Genomic DNA, 27,775 nt, shown 5'->3' on the forward strand with positions numbered 1-27,775 from the left:
ACAAGACACTTTCTTAATAAAATGAACAAAGCCCTGAGGTAAAGGGGTGCATGTTTTATAGAAAAGTAGTAGAATGACTGCACCAAGAACCCTCAGCTCTACCAGAGGAGGCAGCTAATGTGAACTAAAAATTTCACTATTTGATTAGTGTGGGAGGAGTGAGTACAACAAAACAGCTCTAATAAATGCAGATGAAGTGTTTATAACTGGCTGTTCTATTAGCCTTAAAAACTTCAGCTCAGTGAATGGAAAAGTTACTATGTATCTTTATGACTTAACAAAGGCCTTTTACATTTAAACTACCTGTAATATATTTTGTAAGTAAAATTATATATTGCATTCACTTAAAAAAAAAAAGAAGAATGTGTACTGAGACTAACAGATTAAAATAAATATGTAATGTAAACTGTAAATATGAAATATCATAGAATCATAGAATGGTCTGAGTTGGAAGGGAACTTTAAGATCATCTAGTTCCAATCCCCTGCTATGAATTATCTTTATGATTTTTTATAACATGCTTGTTTTATATATACTTGAGCTGCTAAGTTTCTCATATGATTGTCAGTGAATTAAATTTTTTTTAAAAAGCATCTGAAAAAATGTGATCAGCTACCACTAAGTGAAAAACAAACATTTCCCAGTAAATTTCCACTTGCTTAATGAAAATAAAAAAGTCAATCTGCATCGACTCTTCTGCTCACCAAGAAACAGTACAGGAAGCTGTTTAATGACCAGAGTGAACTACTCTCAGACCGACTTACTGAAATCCAACTGGGCCTTGTGATCTGCAAAGGAAAAGCAGTGAAGGCCAGATTTTGCAATTTGCTCCTCAACAACTACTACAGAGCAGTCTCAGCTGAAACAGGAGCAATGCATTCAGAATCCTACACAAACAACAAATGCCTAAGGACAAAGGAAATTCTGGTGCTGTAAAATAGATTCATGAAATGCTTCCAAAATGACTGAAAAATTTAGAGCACTAAAAAAAACCCAGAAGACTGCTTATATAAAATATTTAGTCAACAGGCTAATCATAAAAATAGTTTCCTAAACATAATGAAAGATCAGTTTCAAAAGTGACTGAGCACAGCTTAGTGCCATCTTTGTTGTATGTGATACAGAGCAAAATTTTTGAAAAACTGTATACAGCACATTTAAATACACGTGCAAAAATAAAGCTGGGGTATTTAATTCACTTAGTACAGAACAGAAAATGAAGCTAGGGAAGCAGACTCATATGAAATTGCACTTAAACCCAGGCCTCATCAGCACATTTGTAATAGAAGAAAGAAAATAAATGAAGATCTTGAGAGTGAGTTTTCTTGAAATATTTCTCAAGCATTTCTGAGAACTGAAACTCTAGTATGTTTGAGAAAGAAAGAAAGTGAGCAACAAAATGTGTTTTGGGTTTAATGTTATCTATATATGTATCACAGAAAAGTCAAGTTAAATCTATTGTTATGTGTTGTAGTCCTTAAAATTGATTTTACACCTTTTACATCTACAAACTCAGAGCATTTCATACAAGACAGAGGAACTATGGTAGCAACAACCACAATAGGTGAATATCACAGAATCACAGAATGGCTCGGGTTGGAAGGGACCTCCAACCACCAACCTCCCCAGACCAGATTGCCCAGGGCCCCATCCAATCTGGCCTTGAACACCTCCAGGGACGGGGCATCACAACCTCTCTGGGCAGCCTGTTCCAGCACCTCACCACTCTCTCTGTAAAGAACTTCCCCCTGACATCCAACCTAAATCTTCCCTCCCTCAACTTAAAACCATTTCCCCTTGTCCTGCAGTTATCTACCCTTTCAAAGAGTCGATTCCTCTCCTGTTTGTAGGCTCCCTTTAGGTACTGAAGGGCTGCAATGAGGTCACCCCACAGCCTTCTTTTCTCCAGGCTGAACAAGCCCAGCTCCCTTAGCCTGTCTTTGTAGGGGAGGTGCTCCAGTCCCCTGATCATCTCTGTGGCTCTCCTCTGGACCCTCTCCAACAGCTGCCTGTCTTTTTTGTACTAGGGGCTCCACACTTGGACGCAGTATTCCAGATGGGGCCTCACAAGGGCAGAGTAGAGGGGGACAATCACCTCCCTGTCCCTGCTGGCCACCCCTCTTCTGATGGAGCCCAGGATTCCATTTGCCTTCCAAGCCGCAAGGGCACACTGCTGGCTCATGTTAAGTTTTTCAACTATCAAGACCCCCAGGTCCTTCTCCACAGGGCTGCTCTCAAGAACTGCTCCTTCCAGTTTGTATGGATGCCTGGATTCCTCCGGCCCAAGTGCAAAACTCTGCACTTTGCCGTGTTGAATCTCATCAGGTTCACCTGGACCCACCTTTCTAGCCTCTCTAATACCTGTGACAGTGAAGTGTTGGTATATCTCACAGCATCAGGTTAAGGTTTTACTAATCCAATTTATTACTCCATTCTATCTTTACTAGGAGCTCAGTTAGGACCATACAGGCAGCAGAGGACAGCGGTGAAAAAGGATTTGACCTGATGTTTCTAAACCAGAATCCTGCAATTTTTTTGAGCTCCTGTCAGTAAATTCAAGCAGTACTCAAGTAATAAGGTGCTACACTGCACAAAGGCAACTCAAATACAGCAACAGTTTGCTGAAACTACTAATTAAAAAAATAAAAAATAAAAAATCAGGAGCTGCAGTGCTTTAAAATGACACAACAAGATTCATTAGACTTCACTTGTCAATGCACTTGAAAAAGTGGATTTGGACACAAGCAAAACCGGCCAATTACTTGAGATTAATCATTTACTGTTTCTCAGCTGAGCTAAGAGCACATTCTCAGTCCCCCCAATTATAAAACAGAAATTGCACAATCTTCCGGGAGGTTCAAACTAACGCATTTCCTTGTGCAAGTGTGTGCATCTTACTGTGGTCAGCTTCTGTAATTTAAGAAGCAAGAGTTCCTTGATTTCTATGCAACATTTTGGGATGTGGGGGGAGGGGGAGGGTGACGGGAGAGAGGAAGATTCACGAATAAATTTTCAAATGGAGCCTTTAAAGCTTTACTTTTACTTGTGTTCTACAAAATGATCTCATGAAGACAATAAACTTCTAGTAGTTGCTTTTGTTGTACACTAAGAATTAAAGCAAGACTCTACTGATGAGGAGTAAGTGATGTCTGACCTTCTAGTTACAGTTTGCATTAATATTAGAAAACATATACATTTATATTTATATATATATACACACCCACGCTAATTAAGTAAGTTTCTTTGCATAAATGAAAGAGTAAGAAAAGGATATTTTCCTGGAACTTCAACACCCACTCTGTAGTCCACATAACTTTCATACGGATGGAAATTGAAAATAAAAAGGAGATCAGCTCTCTCAAATGCAATGACCTTGTTGGATTCATGCTTTTCAGTCACAAAAGCCTAGGAAGGAAAAAAAAAACAAACGTAAATCCAATGCTAAGAAATATTTTCCTTCATAGAATCAATCACAAAGTAATAGAATGTCTTGGATTGGACTGAAAGAGACCTCAAGGATCATTAAGTTCCAAATCTCTGCTATAGGCAAGGTTGCCAACCGTTAGATCAAGCCTAGATTAGGTTGCCTAGGGCCCCATCCAACCTCGCCTTGAACACCTCCAGGGATGAGGCATCCACAGCCTCTCTGGGCAGCCTGTTCCAGCACCTCAACATCTTCTCAGGAAAACTTTCCCCTGATTTAGATTACTAAATCTCCCTTCCTCTAGTTTAAAACTATTACCCCATCCTATCACTATCCAGTACCGTAAAAAGTTGGCCACTCTCCTGTTTATAATCTCCCTTTAAATACTAGAAGGCTGCAATGAGGTCATTTCATAGCCTCCTCTTTTCCAGATTGAACAAGCCTAGACCCTTCAGCCTGTTTTCATAGGAGAGGTGCTCCAGCCTTCTGCTCATCTTTGTAGCTCTCCTGTAGACCTTCTCCAGAAGCTCAACATCTTTCCTATACTGGAGACCCCAGATCTGGATGCACTATCCCAGGTGGAGCCTCATGAGGGCAGAGTAGAGAGGGACAATAACCTCTCTTGTCCTTCTGGCTGCCCCTCTTCTGATGCAGTCCAGGTTACCATTGGCCTTCTGGGCTGCAAGAGCACATTGCTAGTTCATGTTAAGTTTTTCCATCTACCAGTACTCCTAAGTCCTTATCAGCAGGGCTATTCTCAAGGAGTTAGTCTGTATACATACCTGATGTTACCTCGACCCAAGTGTAAAATCTTGCACTTTGCTTTGCTGATCGATCCTCATTAGGTTGACAAGGGTCCACTTTTTGAGTTAATCAAAGTCCCTCTGGATGGCATCCCCGCCTTCTGTTCTATCAACTGCACCACTCAGTTTCATGTCATCAGCAAACTTGCTGAGTGTGCTCTTGATCCCATCCTCTATGCCATTGATGAAGATGTTAAAAAGTACTGACCCCAGGACAGACCCTTCTGGGACACACTGCTCATCACCACTCCACACTGCTCCACCTGGACATAGAACCATTAAGCATAACCCTCTGGCTGCAAATAGTTCAGCTTTCAAATCCACCTCTCTCCAATTTAGAGGTAAGGATGTTGTGGGGGACCAAGTCAAAGGCCTTGTAAAGGTCCAGGCAGATGACATCAGTTGACTTCCCTTTTTCTGCTTATGCTGTCAACCCACCATACAAGGCCAGTGGATTAGTCAAGAACGACTTTGTCTTAGTGAAGTTGTGCTGGTTGTCTTTGATCATCTGCTCACCCCTCATGTGTCTTCACACGTCTTCAAGGAGGATCTGTTCCATGATCTCAGGCACAGAGATGAGGACCACTGGCCTGTAGTTCCCTGTAGTCCTCCTTCCACACTTCCTTATAAATGAATGTGATGTTTCCCCTTTTCCAGCCACCAAAGATTCCACCTGACAGCCACAACTTTTCTAGTCATGGAACAGGGCTGAAGTAGCCCGTAAACCGTTGACAAAAATATAATAAAGAGCAGGTCAGCAATCCCATCAACCAGTTCCCTTAGGACCCTGGGATGCATGCCATCCAGACCCATAGACACATTCAGCCTCACAAGGTAGTCTCAGACTTGCTCTGCCCTTACAGGGTGTAGGAGGAAACTCTCCCATTTCCCACCAAGAGGTTCACGGATGTGAGGTTCAGGAATATGAGAAAATATGAGAATCCTGGTTGATCACAAAGACTGAGACAAAGATGTCACTGAGTACCTCAGCTTTTACCATATCCGTTGCAGCTAGTTCTCCTTTGTCATTTATCAGAGGAAGTACACTACACTCTCCTTGGCCTGTCTCTTCTGATCATTGTACCAACAGAACCCCTTCTTGTTGTTTTTAACATCCCTCATCAAGTTGAGTTCCATCTGTGCCTTGGCTTTCCTAATCCCACCCACACAAGTCTGGACAGCATCCCTGTATTCTTTCTAGGTGTCATGTCCTTGTTTCCATTGCTGATATATCCCATACTTCTCCCTTAGTTTGACTAGCAGGTTCTTGCCAAGCCACACTGGTTTCCTGCCTCCTCTGCCTGCTTTCTTATACTGGGGGATGGAGAGCTCTTGCTCTTTCAGTAAGGTATCCTTAAAGAGTAGTCAGCTTTGTTTCACTCCTTTGTCTCTAAGGACAGCTTCCCAGGAGATCTCACTCAACAATTCTTTAAACAGCCTGAAGTTTGGTCTCTTGAAGTCCAGGGTCCTGACTTCACTCTTTGCCAGGCTCATGTTCCTTAAGATCATGAACTCAACCAATCATCTTTAATAATCTTTTCTGCATTAGTGAGCACCAGGTCCACAGCACTTCACCTCCAGTTGATACATCCGATACTTGAACCAGAATATTATCACTGATGGACTCCAGGAGTCTGCTGGATTGTTTGCAACAAACTGCACTGCTTTCCCAGCACTTATTTGGATGACTGAAATCCCTCATAAGGCCTCATCAACAGCTTTCTCTTGATCAAGTGGCCTATAGTAGACAGTCCTCTACTGGTCTCATCCCTAATCTTAACCCACAGCCTCTCAACCTGTTGCAGATTTTTCTAATTGAATTAACAAAAATAAGAAAAAAAACAAATTGCTGCAATACCTCATTTCAAGTAAAAGAATAAAAGATTCAAGCAATATAGATATGAACATTAAATGTAAACTGTAACTGTTATGCCTACATAATAGAAAATTTATGAACAATGAACTGTAGCTTACTTTTTAAAAGGATATGCAAAATTAACGAGGAAGAAGCACATTTTCCTTTTATAAAATCAATTTATCCATTTCCATGGGGTGAAGATCAGCATCAGTTCTTGGTGGGTTTTTGTGGGTTTTTTTGTTTTTTTTTTTAATAGTGCTCTGATAAACTAAATAAAACACCTTTGCTGTATTTACGTAAGCTATTAATAACTAGAAGCACATTTTAAAAATAATCTTTGAAATAGATTATGACTAGATTATGAAATAATTTAAACACTAAGAAATTATAATTCAGTTGCTTTAGTAAGTACAGTGCAATATTTAGGAAAAAAAAAGGCAAATACAAAAGTGACAAGTTGAAGACTAGGAAAATACACCTTGCATTACAGCTGATCAAAAACGTTTCCTCAGAAATAATTAGATATGTAAAAGTAACTTGTCAGAGCAATTTACCCTTTCCCAAAGCAATCCTTTGATTGGATTACGCACAATTTCATAGTCTGCTTTATCCAATCTGCAGTTACTTAAAAAAAAATAGCAAAAATAATACAAAAAAAGCTTGTTATGAAGCTAGAAGGAGACCGTTCCATATTTCCGTTATCTGTGGAAGATATTTCAGAGACAAGTTTTGACAACTTGAAATATATAGAGAGACATTACACAGCGCATAATAAAGTGCTGTTTAAAATCTCTGCATGCAAATTTTGTATTGTTGTTATTCTGAACACGTACACAACTGGTGACTAAAAACTTATCATTTACTATATACAGCTTACCGGAGGAGATGCAAGCCAGCCAAATTTTTCTTCCAATTTATTCATATCTCTGTCAAACTGATTTAGGAATTTATAGCGAAGAAGATGATCATCAGTAAGATTGAACTGTCTTCTGGCATAGTGAAAGCTCTCATTATTCCCTTTTCTGGGGAAGTCAAGCCATTCTGGATGCCCAAATTCATTACCTGTATTTAAAAATATCAAGGAGCTGTGAAATCATGTGATAATAATAAAATCTTAGAAATAAAATAAATTAAAAGGTATTTCCTTTCTACAAGTTTTAAATTTCAAAGAATTCATACATGAATTGGTCCTTTTATTATTAAAATCATGTTTAGAACACTCATGCTTGTAACAGGTTTGTTTGGACAATAAAATTAGCAGAGCAAAATATCCACGAAGCCGAAGGGAAATCTGAATTCATAGATGCATTTTAACCTCTGCGCTATCATACCATGATCATTTCTCATTGCAATTCCTTAAAATAAGGGCAACAGGACTTCAGTCAGCCAGGATACAAGCTTCGCAGTTGCTATGAAACTATCACCACAGTAAGTCCATCACCTAAGAGAACTTAGCAGAAATCAGCACTGTCAGTTTCCATAACCACAGAGGCTTCTTTCCCCCCAAAAATGCATAAGACGGGGACCCACTTTGACCATCCTTCTGATTCTTTTTTAACGGTGGCCATAAATACTGTCATCATTGTTTCCAGTGGTATAAAAATAACAATTAGAAAAAGTGACCGGAATCACTGTTCTTCAATTCCCAGGAAAATTCAGAAAGATATCCTCATTTAAGGAGTAAGCTAGATTGTATAGAAAAAGCACAGTGCTTTAACATGAAAAATTCAGTCTTTTATATAGAAAACAAGTGACTTAATGGGCATGACACTTCAGTGATATAACATAACACCTTGAGTGAGTTCCTCTGCAAGTGGAGCTCCCTTCCTACACGCTATACTTTGTTTCACACACACACAAGACCCTTCTAAGGATTGGAGTGATGCATATTTCAATTCTGAATTCACCTACACATTGTGGTTCAGGTCCCACTGACTATGGAAATGTAGCAATCTTGTTTTTCACTAGTGCTAATGCTTTGTAAGTTTACCAGTCTCATCACAATTACCCAGCCGACACAACAACCCTTTAAGGAATGAAATTGGCTTATTCAGACTTAGCTGAAACTCTATGTTAAAAAATAAGAAAAAGCTTCACTTATGTAGAATCTCCAAAGCAAATCTCAGCTGACAAAGCCAAAGAATCATGTCAACACTTCAAATGGAATATAGTATATCAAATGTCATTTACATATGCAAACTTTTGTTTTGTTTTGTTTATATCCCATAATTATTACGCTTTGATGCGAATCCAGAAGAACTTAAATGTTTCTAACTCAGGCTATAAACTACTGCCTTGTATACTCCCAGCCAATTCTGATTACTCATTTTACACAAGATTAGATGGCATTCAGTATTTTGAAAATTAGACACATTTCAATGTCTACAACAGCTGGTTCACCACAAACTTTTTATGGAGAGTACAGAGAATACCTACTCACTCCAAAACACAGGCAACAAGTGGTATATGGGAATACATGGAATACGCACAAATACATGGATATATGTAAAGTAACACAATCAGACGTAAAAGGTTTACTACTAAGGAAAATTCTAATCTTTCTACAAGGAACTATTCAACTTCTGGTAATAAACAGCAGTTTTGTGGGCAGATGAAGGACAGGGATGCTGAGGGAAGATGTGCACTGTTTCCTGGATGGATACTCTGCACGTGTAGCCACCATCTGCTGTCTCATACAGCCTGCGCTGCCTGGGAGGCTCTGAGGATGTGGTCAAGAGTGACAACTATGAATTTAGATTTTCAAAATGGTTTTTGTCTATTTCCACACTTCATGGGAATAAAGAAGCAAACAACAAACAAAAGAGAGAGGCTGCATATATATTTAGGAGAATTCTCTGCACTGGTACTTGTTTTGTAAAGCAAGCTGACAAGTTGTAAATTAAATTTCCCATTCAAAAGCTAAGTCACTAAATTTCATATTCAGCTCAGAACCAGAGACAAATATAAAAGAATCAGAATCACAGCAGGACTCTCAAAATGATGTTGGAATAATGCTGGACTGAGCTCTTAAGCAGTGATAACAGTAAGGTATAAAAATGGAAAAAACATATTGCTGCAAAACAGTTTACCATACCATAGCTGAATATTCTCTTAAGAGCTGGACAAGGCATTACCTTCATTCATGATCTATGCACTATTGAAAAGATGGACTACATAAGATAGCTTAGTTAGAGAGTGAAAAACATCAGAAAGTCAGAGATGATATGTATCTTGAAAAGATAGCAAGGGAAATCACAACTTTTCATTCAAGGAAAACATAGAAATGGGGACATAAGCAATGGAAGACAGTGAAGATAGACTGAACCAGCAAATTATTTTAACAGAGTATTTCACCAGAAGTGTATCTCTTTACGTTTAGACCACACAGCAACTCCCCTGTCTCCATCTCCTTTCCTTGTTTACCCACCATAGTAGAAAGCGTTGTTTGAACGCTGTTTGTGCTTTTATGCTGATAAGAAAAAAAAAAAAAAAAAAAGGCAAAATGAAAAAGTTAATAATGGTCAATAAGAAATAAGAAATTTAACATAGAATCATAGAATCATGAAGATCGAAAAAGACCTCCAAGCACATAGTCCCCATCATACCCACTAATGATGTCCCTGAGTTCAATATGCGCACATTTCTTGAACCTCTCCAGAGATGGTGACTCCAAAATCTCCTGGGCAGTCTGTGCCAGTGTCTCACCCTTCTTTCTCAGAAGAAATTTTCTCTAGTATCCAACTTGAACATCCTCTGGTGCAACTTGAGGCCATTCCCTCTTGTCCTATCACCTGCAAGAAGAGGCTGATCCCCACCTCTACACAACCTCCTTTCAGGTGGTTGTAGAGACCAATAAGGTCTCCCCTGTGTCACCTCTTCTCCAGACTAAAATCTCAGTTCTCCGAGCTGCTTCTTTTAAGACCTGTACCCCAGCTCCCTCACCAGCTTTGCTGCCTATCTCTGGACATGCTCCAGGGCTTTAACGTCTTTGTTCTAGCAAGAAACCCAAAACTGAACACAGTACTCAAGACGCAGTCTCACAGGTGCTGAATACACAATGTAGCAACTCAATAACAAGAACACATTACTAACATTAATGATGCCAGTGGGCCTTCTAGTAAACTTAAATATGTTTTTGCAACTTGAAAAGCATTAATGCTACACAGCCTTTAAGAAGAAACACACATCTTGTATTACTTTTTTCAATCTTTCCAAGTGCTTTTTGTCCTATTTTAACTCTACAGCAAAAGAAGGGAGGAGCTGGAAAATGGAAAGTAGAGGGAAACTGACTGATGCTTACTTCTAGCCAAAGGTACCAGTGAAGTACATGCTTCATCCTCTCCTGTGTTCCATTTCTCCTTTCTGATGAGAATCAGAAGCATTCACTTCTTAATAACTGTGAAAACCTCCAAGCGAAGAAGTACTATTGGGATTTCTTTTCCTGTAATTAATTTGCTGTTTGATGTAAAGGTCCAAAGGACAGATTAACAAGAAGCCAGCTGCTATAAATGATGCAAATCTAGACAATGGAACTAATGTGGGGGAGGCTGAGAACAAGGCTGAAATTAACTGGGATTTTGATTAAAGAAACAAAACAAAGACAAATCATTGAAGTGCAATGAATACTAATTTTATTTAGGAATTAATTCAAGTTTGCTATTCCCTACATATTGTGCAACTTCACTGTGTACAAGATTTCAAGATCATAGTTCCAACAAAGGAATTAACACTACCACTATAATGAAAATTTACATCTCACTTGTTTATTAGGGTAGAAATATATCTACAACGCAAAGTACTTATGATGATGATGATTACTCTGTAGCTGAGCCCCACAGGTCATTAAAGTTTTCTTGATCTCCCCTCTTAAGACATCTTTACTAGTTTATTCCTCTCAAAGAATAAGGCTAAACAAAAGTGAGGGCATATTTAAAAGATGAAGGCAGTGCTAAAAAATGTCTGGTATTTTTGTTTGCTTTTGTTCGTTGCTTTTTTTTTTTTTTTAATGAATTATGACATTAAATCTTTAAAAGGAGTTTAAGCAAGTAGTCTACTTGATACATCAAAAGTTAGAAGCTTTAGTGGGTGTATAAAGTTGAAGAAGTATATAAATGATCTAAAATACTGTAAAAAGATCCTACTTAAAGCATATGAGACACACTGAGACAGATACTCAGCTGCTCTACCTTACTACATTTCTACCAAACTCAGTGGTAGTTTAAACAAGCCAGGTATTCAGCTCATTTGTGAGTTACAACTAATTTGAATTTAAGATCACTACCTTTGTGAACATTGATCACAATATAGCAATTTGCAGAATACAGAGACAGTGTAAATCAGACCTAGATAGACCTGTTTCAAAAATAAACATTTCAAACAATTAATTCTCATTTTCCCTAAATGTGGAGCCCTTGGATATTATGCAGTTCTAATCCTTTGTACTTAATCATTGCTGCATTTAATCTTCTTCAGCCCCTTACGTAACTCAACAACATTCTTACTACCTGAACCTGAATGCAAGAAACTCTGTCTTTCCTTCAAAATACAAGAGAATGAGTTTCATTCATTACAAGTCATTTAACCTTGTCAATCAAATGAAAATATAATAAATTCCAATTTGACTGCTGTTGAAACAGGTGGGCTAGGCAACTTGAAGACTTTTATATTTTCCAATTTTTCAGTAGCCTTCAATTGGTCCAGTAAAGACTAACGGAAGTTCAATCAAAAGTTACTGTACAGTTCTTGCCCAAAACACAACCTAGAGGAAACTAAAATATAACTTAGAGGAAATATAATGATTAAGTTGGTAGCAATAAGAGATGTAAAACAAATTCTGTGAAAGAAGCATTTTCCACCTTCTGAAAATATCAGATATTGTACTTCAAATCTATGAAGAGACAAAGATAAGTGTTGTATTTGTTTTGAAACTTAGATCTTCCATACCCAAAGGGATTCTCTAAACCTCTGACTGGACAGTTCGTTTTTCCCACTTACCATCATCTCCACTAGAATCTTCTCGTATGTGCAATGCCACTTGTAAATATTTTTTTGAAACATATTTTTGAAGGCTCTGAATTGGTATTTCTATTCCTCATTTAAAAAAACAAAGAAATCAAACAAAAAAAAAACCCCAACAACTTATGAAAAAATTACCATCTACCCTTGGCATAAGAAAAACCATGCAAATTTGCTGGAAGCTAAAATTTGTTTGAAAATATTTCAGTTGAACATTTTCAGCTCCATTACAGTGGTTTGGATTAACCTACTTACTACTATGTAAGTTTAATAAATTTTTTTTGTGTAGGATCAAAAAGCCTTTCACTGAGTCTGCACAAACAGTTTAATCCACTAGGACTGATTTTCAGGTAGCATAAGGGGATTCAAGTATCTTTTCCTTATAAATACTGTGATACTACTTTTCTATTAGCATTATTGTAATAAAAGAGATTTATTTTGTTGTTTTAACCACAGTTTTTTTTTAGCCATTGTGACCACATCATCTGATGTTTACGTAGATATTCTTCATAAAATTACCCAATCCTCTGAACACCAAAGACAGGAGCATTTGTTATATAATATTGGCCTGATATCACGTGTAGGCCAATCTCCAAAACATCAGGTCACAAGTGTACAGTGAGGAGGCTAGTGGTCCTGCAGTCAGAGTTATGGAGACCAGTTTCCTTTGCTATGTGGTAACCAATCTACTTCTGATAAATAACATGGCAGATATACATAGACTTATGATCATACCTGTGATAACAAGAAGTGAAGGCAAGACAGTAAATAAGAACAGGGACATCATACTGGACATCAGAACAAAAGCCTGAGAGTATTAAACAGACTTGAGAAAATAATTAATAACTTATATTGCTGAAAGAATTAGGGAAGAACTAGAAATTGTGAATGAAATTACAACTACGATGAGGGAATGGCAAATATCTGTAGAAGATCTATTAAAAAAAAATTAAGATCTTTGATCCTATAAATTACATTAAGTATACCATGATGTGCAAGACATCATAACACATTTGAGATACTAAGTTGAATGTATCTAAGAAAATGACAAAGTAAAGAAAGGGCTTATAAGAAGTACAGCATTCTAGACAAGCTTAACTTTTGATAATGTCTTAAGAAGTACAATAAGTTAAGTCTAATTCCACAATATATCACAGAAAAGCACAATTTCATTTAATCAGAAACTAAAACAGGTTTGTATGGAAAAAAACTAGACTTTTTTTTTTTGAGTGTCATTTGCTTCTTTTGCTAAGCATGGATATTGCACTTGCTAGCATCAAGCCTGGCAACACAAAGCATTATTGTGCTTGTGCAGTAGTACTCAGAAGATGTTTCCTGGCTATTCCCAAAGTCAGATGAGCGTGTGGCAATTCAGGCTGACTGAAAAACAGCATGAAGGGAGACGATAAAAGGTAACAGACATTTATTCCTGTCGCAGACTATAATAATACAAGATTAAAATATTTTTTCACCTATATAGTGAGTGATCTATACTGATCTCGTTTTGTTACTAAACCTTTGCTGCACTGCATGATTGTGCACACACATGTACACATCAGTTATGACGTTTTCTGTTGGGATCCTTGACTCCAGCTGGAAAACGCAGTCATTGCTGATTTGCTGTATGTGGATCAGCTGAAAAAGGCTCAAGACAGAGAATAAAGGAAGGGTCACAGCTTGTATTATAGGAACAAAAGAATGCATCTCCTCTGAAACAAGCGTTTCTCTACTGTGCCAAAGCCATAGGAAAGTACTCGGTCCATAAAATGATAACCCTAGATCACACCACAGATACAGTACTCTACCAGAAGCAGCTGACATGAGTCAGGCCAGGTACTCGATGATTCTTTTTGCAATGGAAATTCTAAGGAATTCCTAGTATGTCTGACTCGCTGCTTCAAAACATCTTTCAGGTTAACTATACGTTTTTTTTGTTCTTACACCAGTATAGCATACATATTTCTACTGTACTAAATAAAAGCTTCTGTTATAACTTTCTTTCCTATTTTCATAGACTCATTATTTTCTTCAGTACTTCTCAATCTCAATTTTTATTACAGCCAACAGTTTGAATGCATAGTTTCAACACGAATATGTGGGTCTGGAATGCCATACCTAGGTAATATACAAGCAAATCCAACTGAATAATAAAAAAATGCCCACTCATTATGAAACAGTTTTGTGCTGGAGAATACCAACTCTGGCAAATTCTAAACTAGGGCAAATACTCTCCATGCTTTTCTTTGAGGCTAATAAAAATAAATAAATACTGGGTCATAGAGAAAGTGCTTCTGTATTCTGTCAGTTTGAGAACAAAACTAGGGTGTCAACTCTGTTATGAGTGTTATTGTTCTCCTTCCTTCCTTTATCAACCTTTGGCTGGTTTAATTAAAAGTCAAAAAAATTCAAAAATTGTGAAAATTGTCTTCTGTTCTTACTTCCTATGGATTATTAATGTGAATTTTCAAGTTGGAAAGAATAAAGTACAAGATTAAAAAAATATATATTATAAGCCTATGAAAACTACGTAGATAAACATACTACCTATGACATGTACCAAAGCTTCTGGCAATCAAAGCTTCTTCTGTGTGGAAGAAATGGTTGCCAGTTGATGCTTGACTAAACATGAGCCAACAGTGTGCCCAGGGAGCCAAGGTCAATGGCACCCTGGCTTGTATCAGAAGCAGCGTTGCCAGCACGAGTAGGGAAGTTATTGTTTTTCTGTATTCAGCACTGGTGAGGCTGCATGTTGAGTATTGTGTTCAGTTTTGGGCTCCTTGCTAGAACAAAGACACTGAAACTCTGGAGCATGTCCAGAGAAGGGCAACAAAGCTGGTGAGGGGTCTGGAGCACAAGTCTTACAGGAAGCAGCTCAGGGAACTGAGTTTGTTTAGTCTGGAGGAGACTGAGAGGACACCTTACTGGTCTCTACAATGACCTGAAAGAAGGTTGTATAGAGGTGGAGGTCACTCTTCTGCTGCATAACTAGCAATAGGACTGGCCTCATGCTGCACCAGGGGAGATTCAGGTTGGATGTTAGGAAAAACTTATTCTACAAAAGAGTGGTCAGGCACTGAAATAGGCTGCCTAGCGAGATGGTTGAGTAACAGTTCCTGGAGGCGTTCAGGAAACATTTGGATATGGTACTAAGGGACATGGCTTAGTGGGGAAATACTGGTGGTAGGCAGACGGTTGAACTGGGTGATCTTGAATGTCTTTTTCAACCTTGGTGATTCTCTGATTCTATGAAAACCATACACATTACTCAGCAGGAAAACATTAGCTTTATAAGCTATCTTCATCAGTCTACGAATTTTATTACTGTGTATATATATATATATATATATATACACACACACACAGAGTAATAATAATATATAGCATAAACATATACAAATTATATACTTAGTATATTATATATATATGTATATATATAAGTACATACATATACTTATTTAAAGATCATTTACTGGTTGCTGACCTTTTCTCCTCCAAAACAGATACATTTGCAGTATATGTCACTTACAATAAATGTCTTCTTGTCAAAGCAAACAGATCTACTTCATCATTCTCTCAGTCATTAAGGCAAAATGCCACAGGTTAATACAAATAAATCATCCAGAAAAGCAAATATACTGATATCAGAGACTTTGTTTAAATAGTAATCTATGAAGCCTCTTGAATTTATATTTCATAGAAGTGGACAAATGGTTACCAAATCAGTGCTCTTGCAAGATATTGTACTATGTTTATATTATTGTTAAAAGTTTGGTACTCTCATTTTTTTCCTATTTTATATGCTGACCATTTTACATTGCATTAGACTACTGTTTGGTAGACAGGTTGCCAAGCCTAGACAAATACAGTTAACCTGTACCTGTATGCAGATGCTATGGAATTTAGCAGAGGGCCTCCTTTTTTGAAATACGCTACAATTTGCACTATTTAGTTTTTTTTTTTTTTTTTTTTTTTTCTTTCCTCCTTATGTTGGATGATCACAGTACTTCCAAAGTTCATGATGACAAATACCCTGAAAGATTCTCTTAAAATTGTATACATTGTTATCCCCCCAATTGTATCCATTGTTATTCCTTATGCAGTCTACTTGGCAAATAAGAGATCAACAGAGATCCCATTAAAAGACATTTTTCACAACCAGTAATGCCACATTCTTTTCAAGCTGGAAAAATAAATGTTTTGAAATCTCAGTAGAATTCAGGATTAAAATACTGCTGTAAAGCCAAGGAAATAAGCCATCATCCCAGACTTCCATGAAATATATTTTACTTGATTTCTATTAGATTTATATGCCACAAAAATGATACAGTTGACACCCTGGTTCCCACGTGTATTTCCCATGGTTATATCTGGCTTATCTAAGGAAGTCTTTCAGGGAGTATGACTGTAGTAGAGAATGGCTGTAGTAGAGGAACTGCAGGATTACATTAAGATCTTTGTGCATGACATAAATCTGCATGACATGGAGTAGAAACACTTGAGTTCTAGGGGTATCAGTGCTCAGGATCATGCCCCTGTTGACAGAAGCTGGGCAGAGACACATGTTGGCTACTTCCACACAAGTAAAACTCACTGTTTTTATGCTCCTTTCTTTCATTATACTCCCCAATCCTTTTGCTGTTGTTCATGATAAAGCACAGTATAGCTAGTAAAGCATACTAGTATAGTTAATAAAACATTCATAGAAAGAGAAAGGGTCCCATTCTTGTATACTGACTAGGCATTCCTAGCTTCCCAGCTAAGAGCTTACTTTTTCAAAACAAGCACAAGTAATCCTTAACTCCCTTATTAGGACAGAGACGCATTTGTACAGAATCAAACGCACTGAGAGTGCTCACACCTATGCTGTTAAGCTTACTTTATACTGTGTATCTGATGAGTTTTGTAACTTCCCTAAGGCATTTTAACATTAAAAATAGTGACTGTTAACCCAACTCATTCAAACATAGCTATAAGTTTGCTTTGCAAGAAATGAGAGGTAATGTCTCAAATACATTTCTTTGAGTTTTATTATTGCATAATTGTTCACACTGCTTTATAGCAGCATTCTGTCTGTTTTTGCATTCTGCACTCAACAGGGATATTCAAGTCTGTAGTAAGGATGACAATCCCAGATGCAGATTAGAAATATGTTCTTTTACAGTTGTGCATAGATATTCAAAAGTAAAGAGTCTGTGACAATGTGAAGATGTGTATGAGTTTGACATTACCAGTAAGTATATTCATGTGTATTATAAAATCACAGAATCATTGGAGAAAAAAAAAAAGTTGGAAAAGATCACTAAGATCATCTAGTCCAACCATCAACACATCTCAACTCATTCTACCCAGAAGCACCAACTCTTTATATCTTTATCTGGGAAGGCAGGACAATGCTGAAGCTTGCCTACATAGAAGAACAGCTCGGTGTAGGCAAGAGTGAACAGAGCATGAAACTGTACAGTATGATTTACATTCATCTCCAACAGAGGTGAAGTGCAGTGTGTTCGCAGTTAGTAGAACTATATTTAAATAGGAAAGTATTTCTCTAGAATAAACATTTCATTTACTTATCTGCAGTGTTTCATCAAAAGAGTATTCAATCAAATATTATTAATGCCACTAATAATATTTGGTTCTCAGGAGCAGACAAATGTTTCTCCTTAAATGCTTTAGTGAACGGAACTCAGGAGCTTTGTTAGTTCATAGTACTGACCAAAAAAAGAAGACCATGAGAAGTTATCTAGCTCAGATTTTACTAATATTCTCTTAAAAATTTCTAATTCTAATTCTAAATTCATGAATGTTTGTATTTCAGCATGCCTTGCACTGTGTAGAACAATAAACGTTAGACATAAAACTTACTCCAAGATCACATACTGCATTTAACTAACAATGCAAACTATGTGCGTTGCTGCAACACTGCAACAGTTTTCATTTTGCTGTTTCCTATTAGTAGCATCTTGGCAAAACAACAGATCGACATGGAAACTGTAACATTTCCACTACACTGCATGCCTACTCAATGATACATCTTCTCATACTACAGTGTTGTTAAAACAACAACAAAATCTGAAAAAAAAAAAAAAAAAAAAAAAAAAAAAAAAACTGAAAAAAATTCCCTGCAAAACAAAACTTGATGAAAAGGAGCTTTCTTCAAACAGAAAATGTCAACAAAGAAGTTCTAGCTAATTCTTTAAGTGTGACATACTGCTAGCTATTGGTGAATACCACAATTAACAGGTCAACGGATTTTAAAGGTGAATCAAAGACAAGTAACAGGAAAAGTTCACAGAAAAATGGCAGATTTTTTTTTTGCCATAATACATTAAATAAATGGAAAAGTTCTTATTCGCTCCGGTTAGTTCAGAATGTCATCCTCTAATTTTGAGATAACAGATAAAGGATTAAGCTAGTGAAATTAAGTGCAAACTAAAGAAAAAGACTACTTGAATAGTATTCGATAAAAGAGAAAGCTAAAGTTTTTCACATGAAGTCAACAATGAAAGTTTAAATTGTTCAGTAACATTCGGCTCTTGAAACAGAAGCAAATGCAGTTAAAATTAGGTAAAATTAGGTGCGTGGTGCATTTCAGCAGTGGTGACAGCTACGTGAAAGACAAGCCATGTTCTAGACAGCCATGCACAATGTTCACACCATTAAATGGAGAGTGTTTCAATCACCTTATCTACACAACTTGGCTCACAGTACTGATGATGTAGAAAAATACCACTTTGTAGCTGAGACTGTGCTTTAGAAAACAGTGTTATTGTGTTCTTTGTATCTGTTGCAGTTTCCATGGAAATAAATAGGAATAATAAATAGGTTTCAGAGTAACCGTACATTTATTTTACAAAATAAAAATGGAATAAACAAAAAAGTTGTGCAGAACTCCTATACAAAGAACGAAAAGTAAATCTGATGTACTGTCAGCACATCTTGTCAAGGCAAGCTGATTGGCATACGAATTTCCTGTGCTTAAATAGCCTAGGCTTTAAAATCCAGCTGAATTCTAATGAATTTGTAGTTAATTCATCTGCTGTGAGCGACTGCAAACCACCACATAATTAGGTCTGTACCTAGTTTAGGCCTGAAGTAAGTTAGAAAATTCACTGCCTTCTCTGACTACTAGGACTGGGGGAGAAGAAAGCTTCTATCATACAAAAAAAAATCTTCGGCACAGAATTTCACAACATTGAATTATAAAACAAAACAAAACAAAACAAAAATGCACAGTAAAATGATTCTCAACTCAGTCACATATGTCACATTCAGTATGAAACTTTTTACATTAATGTTCTTGCAAGTTCCTAACTCACCAATTAAACAAGATGGGTGCATATGTCAAAGAAGTTTTTGAACATAATCACATCTTCCAATTATATACCCTTTCGAAAAAATGATCTGAATATACAATGTCTGTTTCTTACAAAGTTTTCATTAGAGTCTTTTAATTAACTGTTACAGAGTTTGACAACACCATTCCATGTAGTGCTTGGCTAGCACATCCAAGCTCATTGTTAAAAAGAAACACAAATTATTTGACCCAATGTTACATATTAACAATGATTCAGAATATAGAAAGCCTTCAAAAATCAGAAGAGTTGCATACATTTTCAAGTCAGGTTTCTTTTACACAATTCTCTCAAAAATAGACTTGTCTCAGTGAGCTGATAAAAAAGCGCAGTCTTGGCATAATTCAGCATTCCTACTGTTCAGCACAGCATAATTTCTTTCTACAACTACTTCAATTCCACTACTTTGCAGGAAGAGATTTGAATTTTTATTGTATTTCTTCTTCTTGGCAAAATAATGTAGAAGGTTGATGTTAAATAATAATGGACTGAAGATTTCAGGTTAGATCACTTTTTTTTTTTTTTTTTTTTTTTTTTTTTCTTAAATATACACAGCAGATGAAAATAGATGCCAGCCACTGACAATGAAAAAGAAGAAAAGAAGTTTGGTCAACTATTCCCTGTGCTTCAAGGCTACTGCTGCTCTATAAATGAAATATTAGCCATCTGTAAAATCCAAGCATGCTGGAGAAAAATACAAATGATGATGCAAAAATGATACTTTGAGAATTGTAACTTTTACTAACAGTTTAGAACAATTCTGAGGTAACATTGATTTAATCAAGATACTTTCCTGTACAGTTATCAAAGTAAATGTAGTACATAAAATTAATGAAAATAATTATATGCACAGAAGACTCCTGAGTGTGGGCAAACACTTCATCCTGCCATTCGCAAACGCTCATACTAAAGTCTTTTTGGAGAGAAATACAGAGTGAGCTGTAGAAGGGTCTAAATACATGCTTGACTTTAAAAATTGATGACTACTTCGTGCCACTGAAGTCATTTAATGCAACAGCACTTTGAAGAGATAAAATGGAAAGGCAGATCAGGCCCTGCAGAAACCATACAACCACACTTACAGGAAGGACAAGACCTTGTAAAAGGCAGGAGTGACAGAAGCCCTTACTGAGCCCAAAATCAGCTGAAATTGGCCTATTCCACAGCTCACACAGATTGAGAGGCAAAAACTCTGATGAAGTTCTGAGCTGACAGACACTGCGTTATACAGATTCATGGTATGGCTTATCAGCTGACCCACACTACCTTGTTCTGAGATAAGCAACTCTGCATAAGTCTAGCCTCGTCCACCTGGACTGCCTGCAGTGATGGGCAGAAACTGCTTAGTCCTCACGTGCAGCTGCTGATCCAAAGACCTCGCAGCGTGTCAGTGAAACAGTGGTGACACTGCTCTCTAATTTACAGCAGTAGTTTCACTTCAGGACCTGAATACCACAGTAACTTTGCTTAAAATATTCTCTTGGAAAAGAGAGATAAAATTTGTGTCTTAATTTCTAAAACAAACACTGATTTAATGTTTTCTAGCTCTACTTAGAGACAAAATAAACTCACCAACCTAAACATGTCATAATATTATGCATTGCGCATTTGGCATTCCCACTCAAATCACAGCAATTTCATTAAGATTTGCTGGGGTATAGAAGTAATTTTTTATCTAATAATTTAGGGATAAAAGTTGAGGCAACATAGGAAGCCTTCTGAGTTTCAAATTCTCACTTGCATTAAACCAAATTAAGCATTACATTTACATTCTGATTGTTTTCCATTCTGCTTAGGAGTAAGTACATTAAAACAGAAATATAAGCAGTTTAAATTCTATCATATGGAAACTACTGATTTTTCATCTCACGTGTCATTCCAATTTGAAAAGAACGCTACCTTTGAAATATACTGATATTCCAAAGTGTGAAAATTTGCTTTTGCAGAGAGTGTCCCATAGGTAATATCTTTAGTAGTTCACAAATATTTATGCTGATATGTACATAATTAGCTTGCCTATCAAAACAACTTTCCATCAATCCAGCTACTTTGTGCATTCTTTGCTTCTGAGTCTCCTTTCTTCCTTTCAACTTCTTCACTGTTACGTTTAGGGTGCTCTTTTGTTTCTGATTTTTGCTTGTCTGAGACACACTTACATAAGAGTTGAAAGAAGGTGACTGCTTATTCAAAAAATATAATCAGGCACTTGAAAATTTTTTTGTTTTATAAGTGATGGTTATTATTTTTAGAGTATTTCCAAAGTGCTAGTATAATTGTATGGTGACAGCGCAGTCTGTTCCAAGATCCTTATTCATTACAGTCAATCAAAACAAGTATGCTTAGAGGCAAAATTATATTTATGCTGATAACTTTCTTCCTTTATTTTACTACATGGGAAAGGGTATTGAAGCCTGCAAGTTTGGATTTTCAGTAAGAACAGTTGCACATTCATAGGCTGAGTCTCTGTATGTAGCCAGGCTACAAAATAAGCAAGTTTTAAATACTTAGAAGTCATATCAGGCACTTTATTGAGCTGACTGAAAAGCTGTCCTGATAGTCACAGAACAGAAAAGGGACAGTGTGAATGGAAATGCCTCGTCTGTATGTATATATTCTATGTTCTACTAATGAAGATGCATGGAAAGTCTGTATTAATTCACAAAAACCTTAGATTATTTAGTTCTGACCTCAGTAATTGGCCTGGAATTCACTGCCCCAGTTCTAACAGCAGTCTGCTCTGGGGATGGCATGCAGTGCAACAAGGATGCTACAGCAGACCATTACAAGTGTCCTGATAAATGGATAGGCTGTATTTACAACAGTAATTTAAAGATAGTCTTAACTTGTGTGTACATTTAATCAGCATCAGCACAATTGAGAAATGGGTGAAGAAACAACACAGGAAAGAAGAAAATATAGGAAAGAAGAAAAATCAATTTAGCAGGTTTAGGTATAGCCCATCAGGCAATTGTCCAGCAGGAAATAGCTTTGGAAACTAAAGTGAAAAATCACTTCTCAGAAGGAAAAAAAAGAAAAGTAGTGTAGAGAATTGGTACTGATGGTAACTTCACTACAGATAGCAAGATTTATAAAATACCATACCAAATCTATAAGATTAGAGAACAACTGTCCTGTGAGGCATTCATCATACTTTTTGTTTCCATGAAGTGAGAAAAGAAAAAAATCATTGTAATATTTGGAGAACAAACTTAAAAACATGATTTGTTCTAAATTTTGCCAAACATAAGGAAGGGGAAAATTTACAGGGAATTCTGTAATTGACATACTACATCACAACTAAACATTACCATATTTTCTTTGAAAAATTAGTTGTACCAAAAAACGTTCTTTTTTGCATAGGTAATAGCTTGAAGAAACAGATTTAAAAAACATTAGAAGAGCTGAAAGATACATTGTCTTAAGTGATACTGGTACATCCCTGTTCTTTCAAATAATCAACCACACTACAGGCAGAAACACTAGAGACAACACTTTGACTATCTGCCTCCCGACAATGTCTTTTGATGAAGAGCTAAGAGGTACTCAGAGTGACATCAGGCAAAGCTTCTTCCTATTTTGTATTTTGTCTGCCAGTTTTCAGGTTTCAGTACAAAAAAATTGTTCAGTTAACTAGGAAAATCAAGTAATCACCTTGAATGTTTTCTGACAATTGGCTTATTACATACATAACACTGGACATGCATCAGCCCGTACATTAAGAACACTACTACAAGGTATATGTATGCTTACAACAGCTGAGCTGTGTGAGTTTACAAACAGAAACAGCAGATACCTTCTAGACTTCAAGATAATCGTGATGGTTATTTTATTTTTATTTTTTGAAATGTTAAGAAAAGCTAGAAAAAAGTCTAAAAATGTTGTTTAAATGATTTAGGTAACAGGTAAATAAATAGATTTAAACTATACAGACCTGTGAGATCTAGTTTCCAAGAATTATCTGTTTTTAATGAGGGTATGTCATAGCTCTTTATTTTCAAATTACAGCTACTTTGGTTTCGGAATTCCAGAATTTGCTATATCCACAAGTGTTAATATTCCTCTTGTACTAGAAACACATTTAGTTTAGCCCTAAGTTTTAAGATTAGGTGAACTGGGATCCTTTCAAGACACACCTAACAAATGCTTTTAGATCTTCCTTGTGACACCAAGTTAACATACAGAAATTTACACTGATAAATGAGAATCAGAACAGATTACAGGTCTAGATTACGATATGGCTGCTTAAAACATGACAATTTAATTTTTGAAACAAATATTTCTGAACTGCGTAAAACGACTAAACTCATTTAAGTAGTCATCTCCAACATTTTTTCTTGAGCAGTTTTTTAGTAGAAAAATCTTTCTAATATGCACTCCTGCTCCAATTCCAAAGTTTTTGTACTTACTGGAATTTATTTTGTATGCATATATTCACTATTTCATTTTAAAACATTATTTCCAGAACTGTTATTTAATTTCTCCTCTCCCCTTTAGCAATGATGCATGGAAATTCAAAGTAACAAAAGTAAAACACAATACAGAGAAGAAATCATTGCAGATTACTGACAGAGAAAATTTTGATTTGGACAGATTAATATATTTCATTAAGGATTTTTAATTTTTTTTTTTTTTTTTTTTTTAATTTAAAGAAATGAAGTCACTGAGGTGAAAAAAAAGTCAATCTTCTGAAACAATTAGGACAGCATACTTACTGCCCAAAGTTTTATTTACCTATATCATTACTTTTGTTTCATTTCATTCTTTTACAAAGCCAAAAAATACTGGTCACGCACTTCACTACTTGTTTTCTTATTAAGATCATAATGGGAACTGAAGAGGTAAAATAATACTCCTTCATACATACAACATGGTGTTTTCTACTTCTTGTTCAAGAGTATCTGTGTCAGTATTTTCAATGTATTCATGTAAAAGAAGAAACCAAGAACAAAGGAGCTTACCAAGAGATTATAAAACTGAACTCTGGACAGCCTAGTAGTCGGCAGTCCTGCACATAACAGGGGTGTTGAAATTAAATGATCACTATGGTCCTTTTCAACCCAGGCCAGTCTACGACTCTATGAGCATGAACTTAAAGCAGCTATCTGTGTTGTTTTCAGATGTGTTCTTCTTTTCTTGTATTTAAAAATTGAGAGAAAAGTAAAAGATATAGTCATGAATTCCTGTGTGCAGTGTTCAAATCAAACATGGAGGAAATGAAAAATTACACTGCTCTATTGTTCTATAAGTATAAATGCAACTAGTAAATATGCAAAAGGAAATTTCACAGTTTATCTGAAAAACAGCAATGAGTTAAAAACTTACTCAATTAAAAATGGTTTTCATCTTCTGAAGAGACTGCCTGTTTCATTATTTTTAATTGAGACCCCCTTCTGCACCATAAACAGGAACAAAGGATATCAACTAATAGCTTCTTAAATTTCTAAGGCAAGTCACAGCTAGCACTGTAACAGCAGAGCCCTATTTATTATTTTTGAAGCCATAACAACAAATTTCACATAATGTAGAAATCTGCACAAGTAAAGTCCTTTTATGATGGAGTTACAAAGTCAGTGGACAAAAGAAGAGCGCTGACATCATCTTTCCAGACTTGTGCAGAGCATTTGACACTATCCCGTGTTACATCCTGGTAAAAAATTGGAGAAAAATGGAATTGAAGGATGGTCCACATGCTGCATAAGGAATTGTATGGATTGTTGCACTCAGAAAGTTGCAGTCAACAGCTCAGTGTCAAATTGGAGACCAGTGGTGAGTGGCATTCCTCAAAAATCAGTACTGGGACTGGTGTTATGTAACATCTTTGTAAGCAGCATGGTTAGTGCAATTAAGTGCACCCTCAGCAACTTTGCAGACAAAGTCAAGCTGTTGACATGCTAGAGGGAAGGGATGCTATCTAGAGGGACCTGGACAGGCTTCAAATGTGGGTCTATGTCAGCCTTGTGATGTTCAACAAAGCCACGTGCAAGGTCCTGCACCTGAGTTGGGGCAATCCCAAGCGCAGATACAGGCTAGGTGGAGAATGGCCTGAGAACAGCCCTGAGGAGAAGGATTTGGGGTGTCAGTTGACACAAGACTCAACCTGAGCCAGTAATGTGTGCTAGCAGTTCAGAAGACCAATTGTATTCTGGGTAGCATCAAGAAAAGCACAATCAATAGGTTGATGGAGGTTATTCTTCCCTTCTACTCTGCTCTTTTGAGACCCCACCTGGAATACTGCATCCAGTTCTGAAGCCCTCAGAACAAGGACACAAGAAGTATGTGGTCTAAGTTTGCATGATAGTTCTAATGACACAAAGCCTGCATAGTTTTAAATTTCAAACTGAAGATCTCAAGACATAAGAGAGACAGTTCAGAATTTATAAAAGTTGTCTTAACATGCTTCCCACTGCAGAATTTACCACTTCTTATGAAAATTTGCATAGAAAATACTTTGCCCCTTGAAGATCAATGCAATGGTGTTAGAATTCATATTCTAGTAAATTTATGAGTAAGTGTCAGATTGATGACCTCAGAAAATTGAGACAATGAGCAGATTTTAAGCAAATAGGGATTGTGAAGAGAGCAAGTTCTTGAACTCAGAGACACAAGGTTTTATTCCAGTGTCACCACAGAAGGTGTTAGCCCAGTTTAAACTACATTGCTTTGGAAGATTTAACGATGCTACTGAGATGAACTCATTTACAATTAGCACAAAAGCACACATTAAAATCCAAATTGGAATGCATGCTTAAAGGTCTACTATTCAGACTTCACTAATATAAAATGTCACCTGTTCAGTCACGACTCAAAATAACAATTTCTTACTGAGTAACCCATACAGTTTAGTTTTAATTGGCTATTCACTGCCCTGTAGCAGCCTTAAGAAAGAATAACGTATCGTCAAATGGAGAGTTGCTGATGAACAGATTCTTATGCATGCTATTACAGCAGCTTACTACAGTTATTTTTATTATTTGATTGGGAAGTAAAGGAAAATGCAGTTTATGTCATCTCACTCTTCTAAAGCCAGCCTACTAAGTATAACCAAGAAGAAATTATTTGCTTTTTGGTATACTGTTTTGGGCAAAAAAAAAATTATTTATCACTAGACCATGAAATTCTTACACATTTTCTGGATCATTGAACACAGATATACTGCAAAAAGCAGAAATAAAACACATCTGGCTGTGGTAAAAGGCTGCTGTAGTTGTTTTCAGTGTTGAGAGATTCAGAAATAAGTAGCTTAAAAAAATCAAAGTAATATAAAACTTAACTACTAACAAATTGTCCGCATCAAAACTGTATGAAGAACTCTGAACATCAGTGAGAGAAAAGACAAACTTTAATATGATAGCATCTAGGTTTCATTTAGCACATATAGCTTCTTTCATCAGGATAGATATGGATGAGACACACAGTTCGTAACATACGCATTCTTTAATGAATGGCAACCCTTGCTGATGACTTAAATTGTTCACAAACAATGTATTTATCATTGTTTGGATTGGGCACTCTTATTCCATGCCCTGTTGTTACACATAAAATTCTTCAAATGATGGCCTTGGAGAGACTTAGCAACTCCAGTGGGTTTCTAATCAGGTAGAATATTTCTGTAGACGTATGACATTCAGAAAATGACTGGCCTTCTATACTACACATGTAATTAGTGAAGCTGATGAACTAGAAGATAAACATTACTCCTTGCTTTTGCTTAAGTGCTATATGAAAAGCATATATTATTACACAAATTTATTGGAGATAAACTGAACTGAAGGGAAGAAAAGCAAGACCAGTTTATCCCAGAAATGCAGACATTCATTTTTGATTAAAACAGGGACCTTAATGTTGGATTACAATCTTATCTATAGATCAACTTAGTTACACAATAAAAATACTGTTTTCTTCCTTTTGGTTTTGTACAGCGTCTTTTAATTAAGAGCATCAGAAGTTGATCTACAATTTCCCCAAATAACTCAGGTGTAAAAATTATCTCTCTAAAACAATAACAGTTAAAGAAAAAAAAAAAAAAAAAAAAAAAAGAAAAACACTAGAAATTCATCCATCAAAACCCAACCATATATGGTAATTAAAATGTCAGTATGGACTACAAATCTGCCCCACTCATGACACCTGAATACCTGATACTTTGCAGACTTGAGTCACACAAAGGAACAAAATATCAGCATTGCTCTATTTTATGAAAGTCTTTCTCTAATTGCTTCTCTCCTAGTTTCTAACATGTTTTGAACAAGCATAGAAATGAGACTTATTTCACATAACTGTAAATGAATACAAGTATTAGCAATTTGTACTGGAAGAGCTTTTG

The 27,775-nt window shown here is 36.4% G+C and overlaps 1 protein-coding gene across 1 annotated transcript in view; it reads right to left on the bottom strand.

The window, feature by feature from the left end:
- Positions 1-27,775, bottom strand: part of GBE1 (1,4-alpha-glucan branching enzyme 1) — a gene marked incomplete at both ends in the record, with an annotated part of 147,284 nt that overhangs the window by 20,860 nt on the left and 98,649 nt on the right. The window contains 2 exons of the mRNA XM_079549548.1: positions 3,274-3,405; positions 6,963-7,147. Coding sequence (XP_079405674.1) covers positions 3,274-3,405; positions 6,963-7,147 — 317 coding nt within the window. The remainder of the gene's footprint in view (positions 1-3,273; positions 3,406-6,962; positions 7,148-27,775) is intronic.

Source organism: Tetrao urogallus (assembly GCF_951394365.1).
Source record: "Tetrao urogallus genome assembly, chromosome: 1".
Taxonomy (NCBI): Eukaryota; Metazoa; Chordata; class Aves; order Galliformes; family Phasianidae; genus Tetrao; species Tetrao urogallus.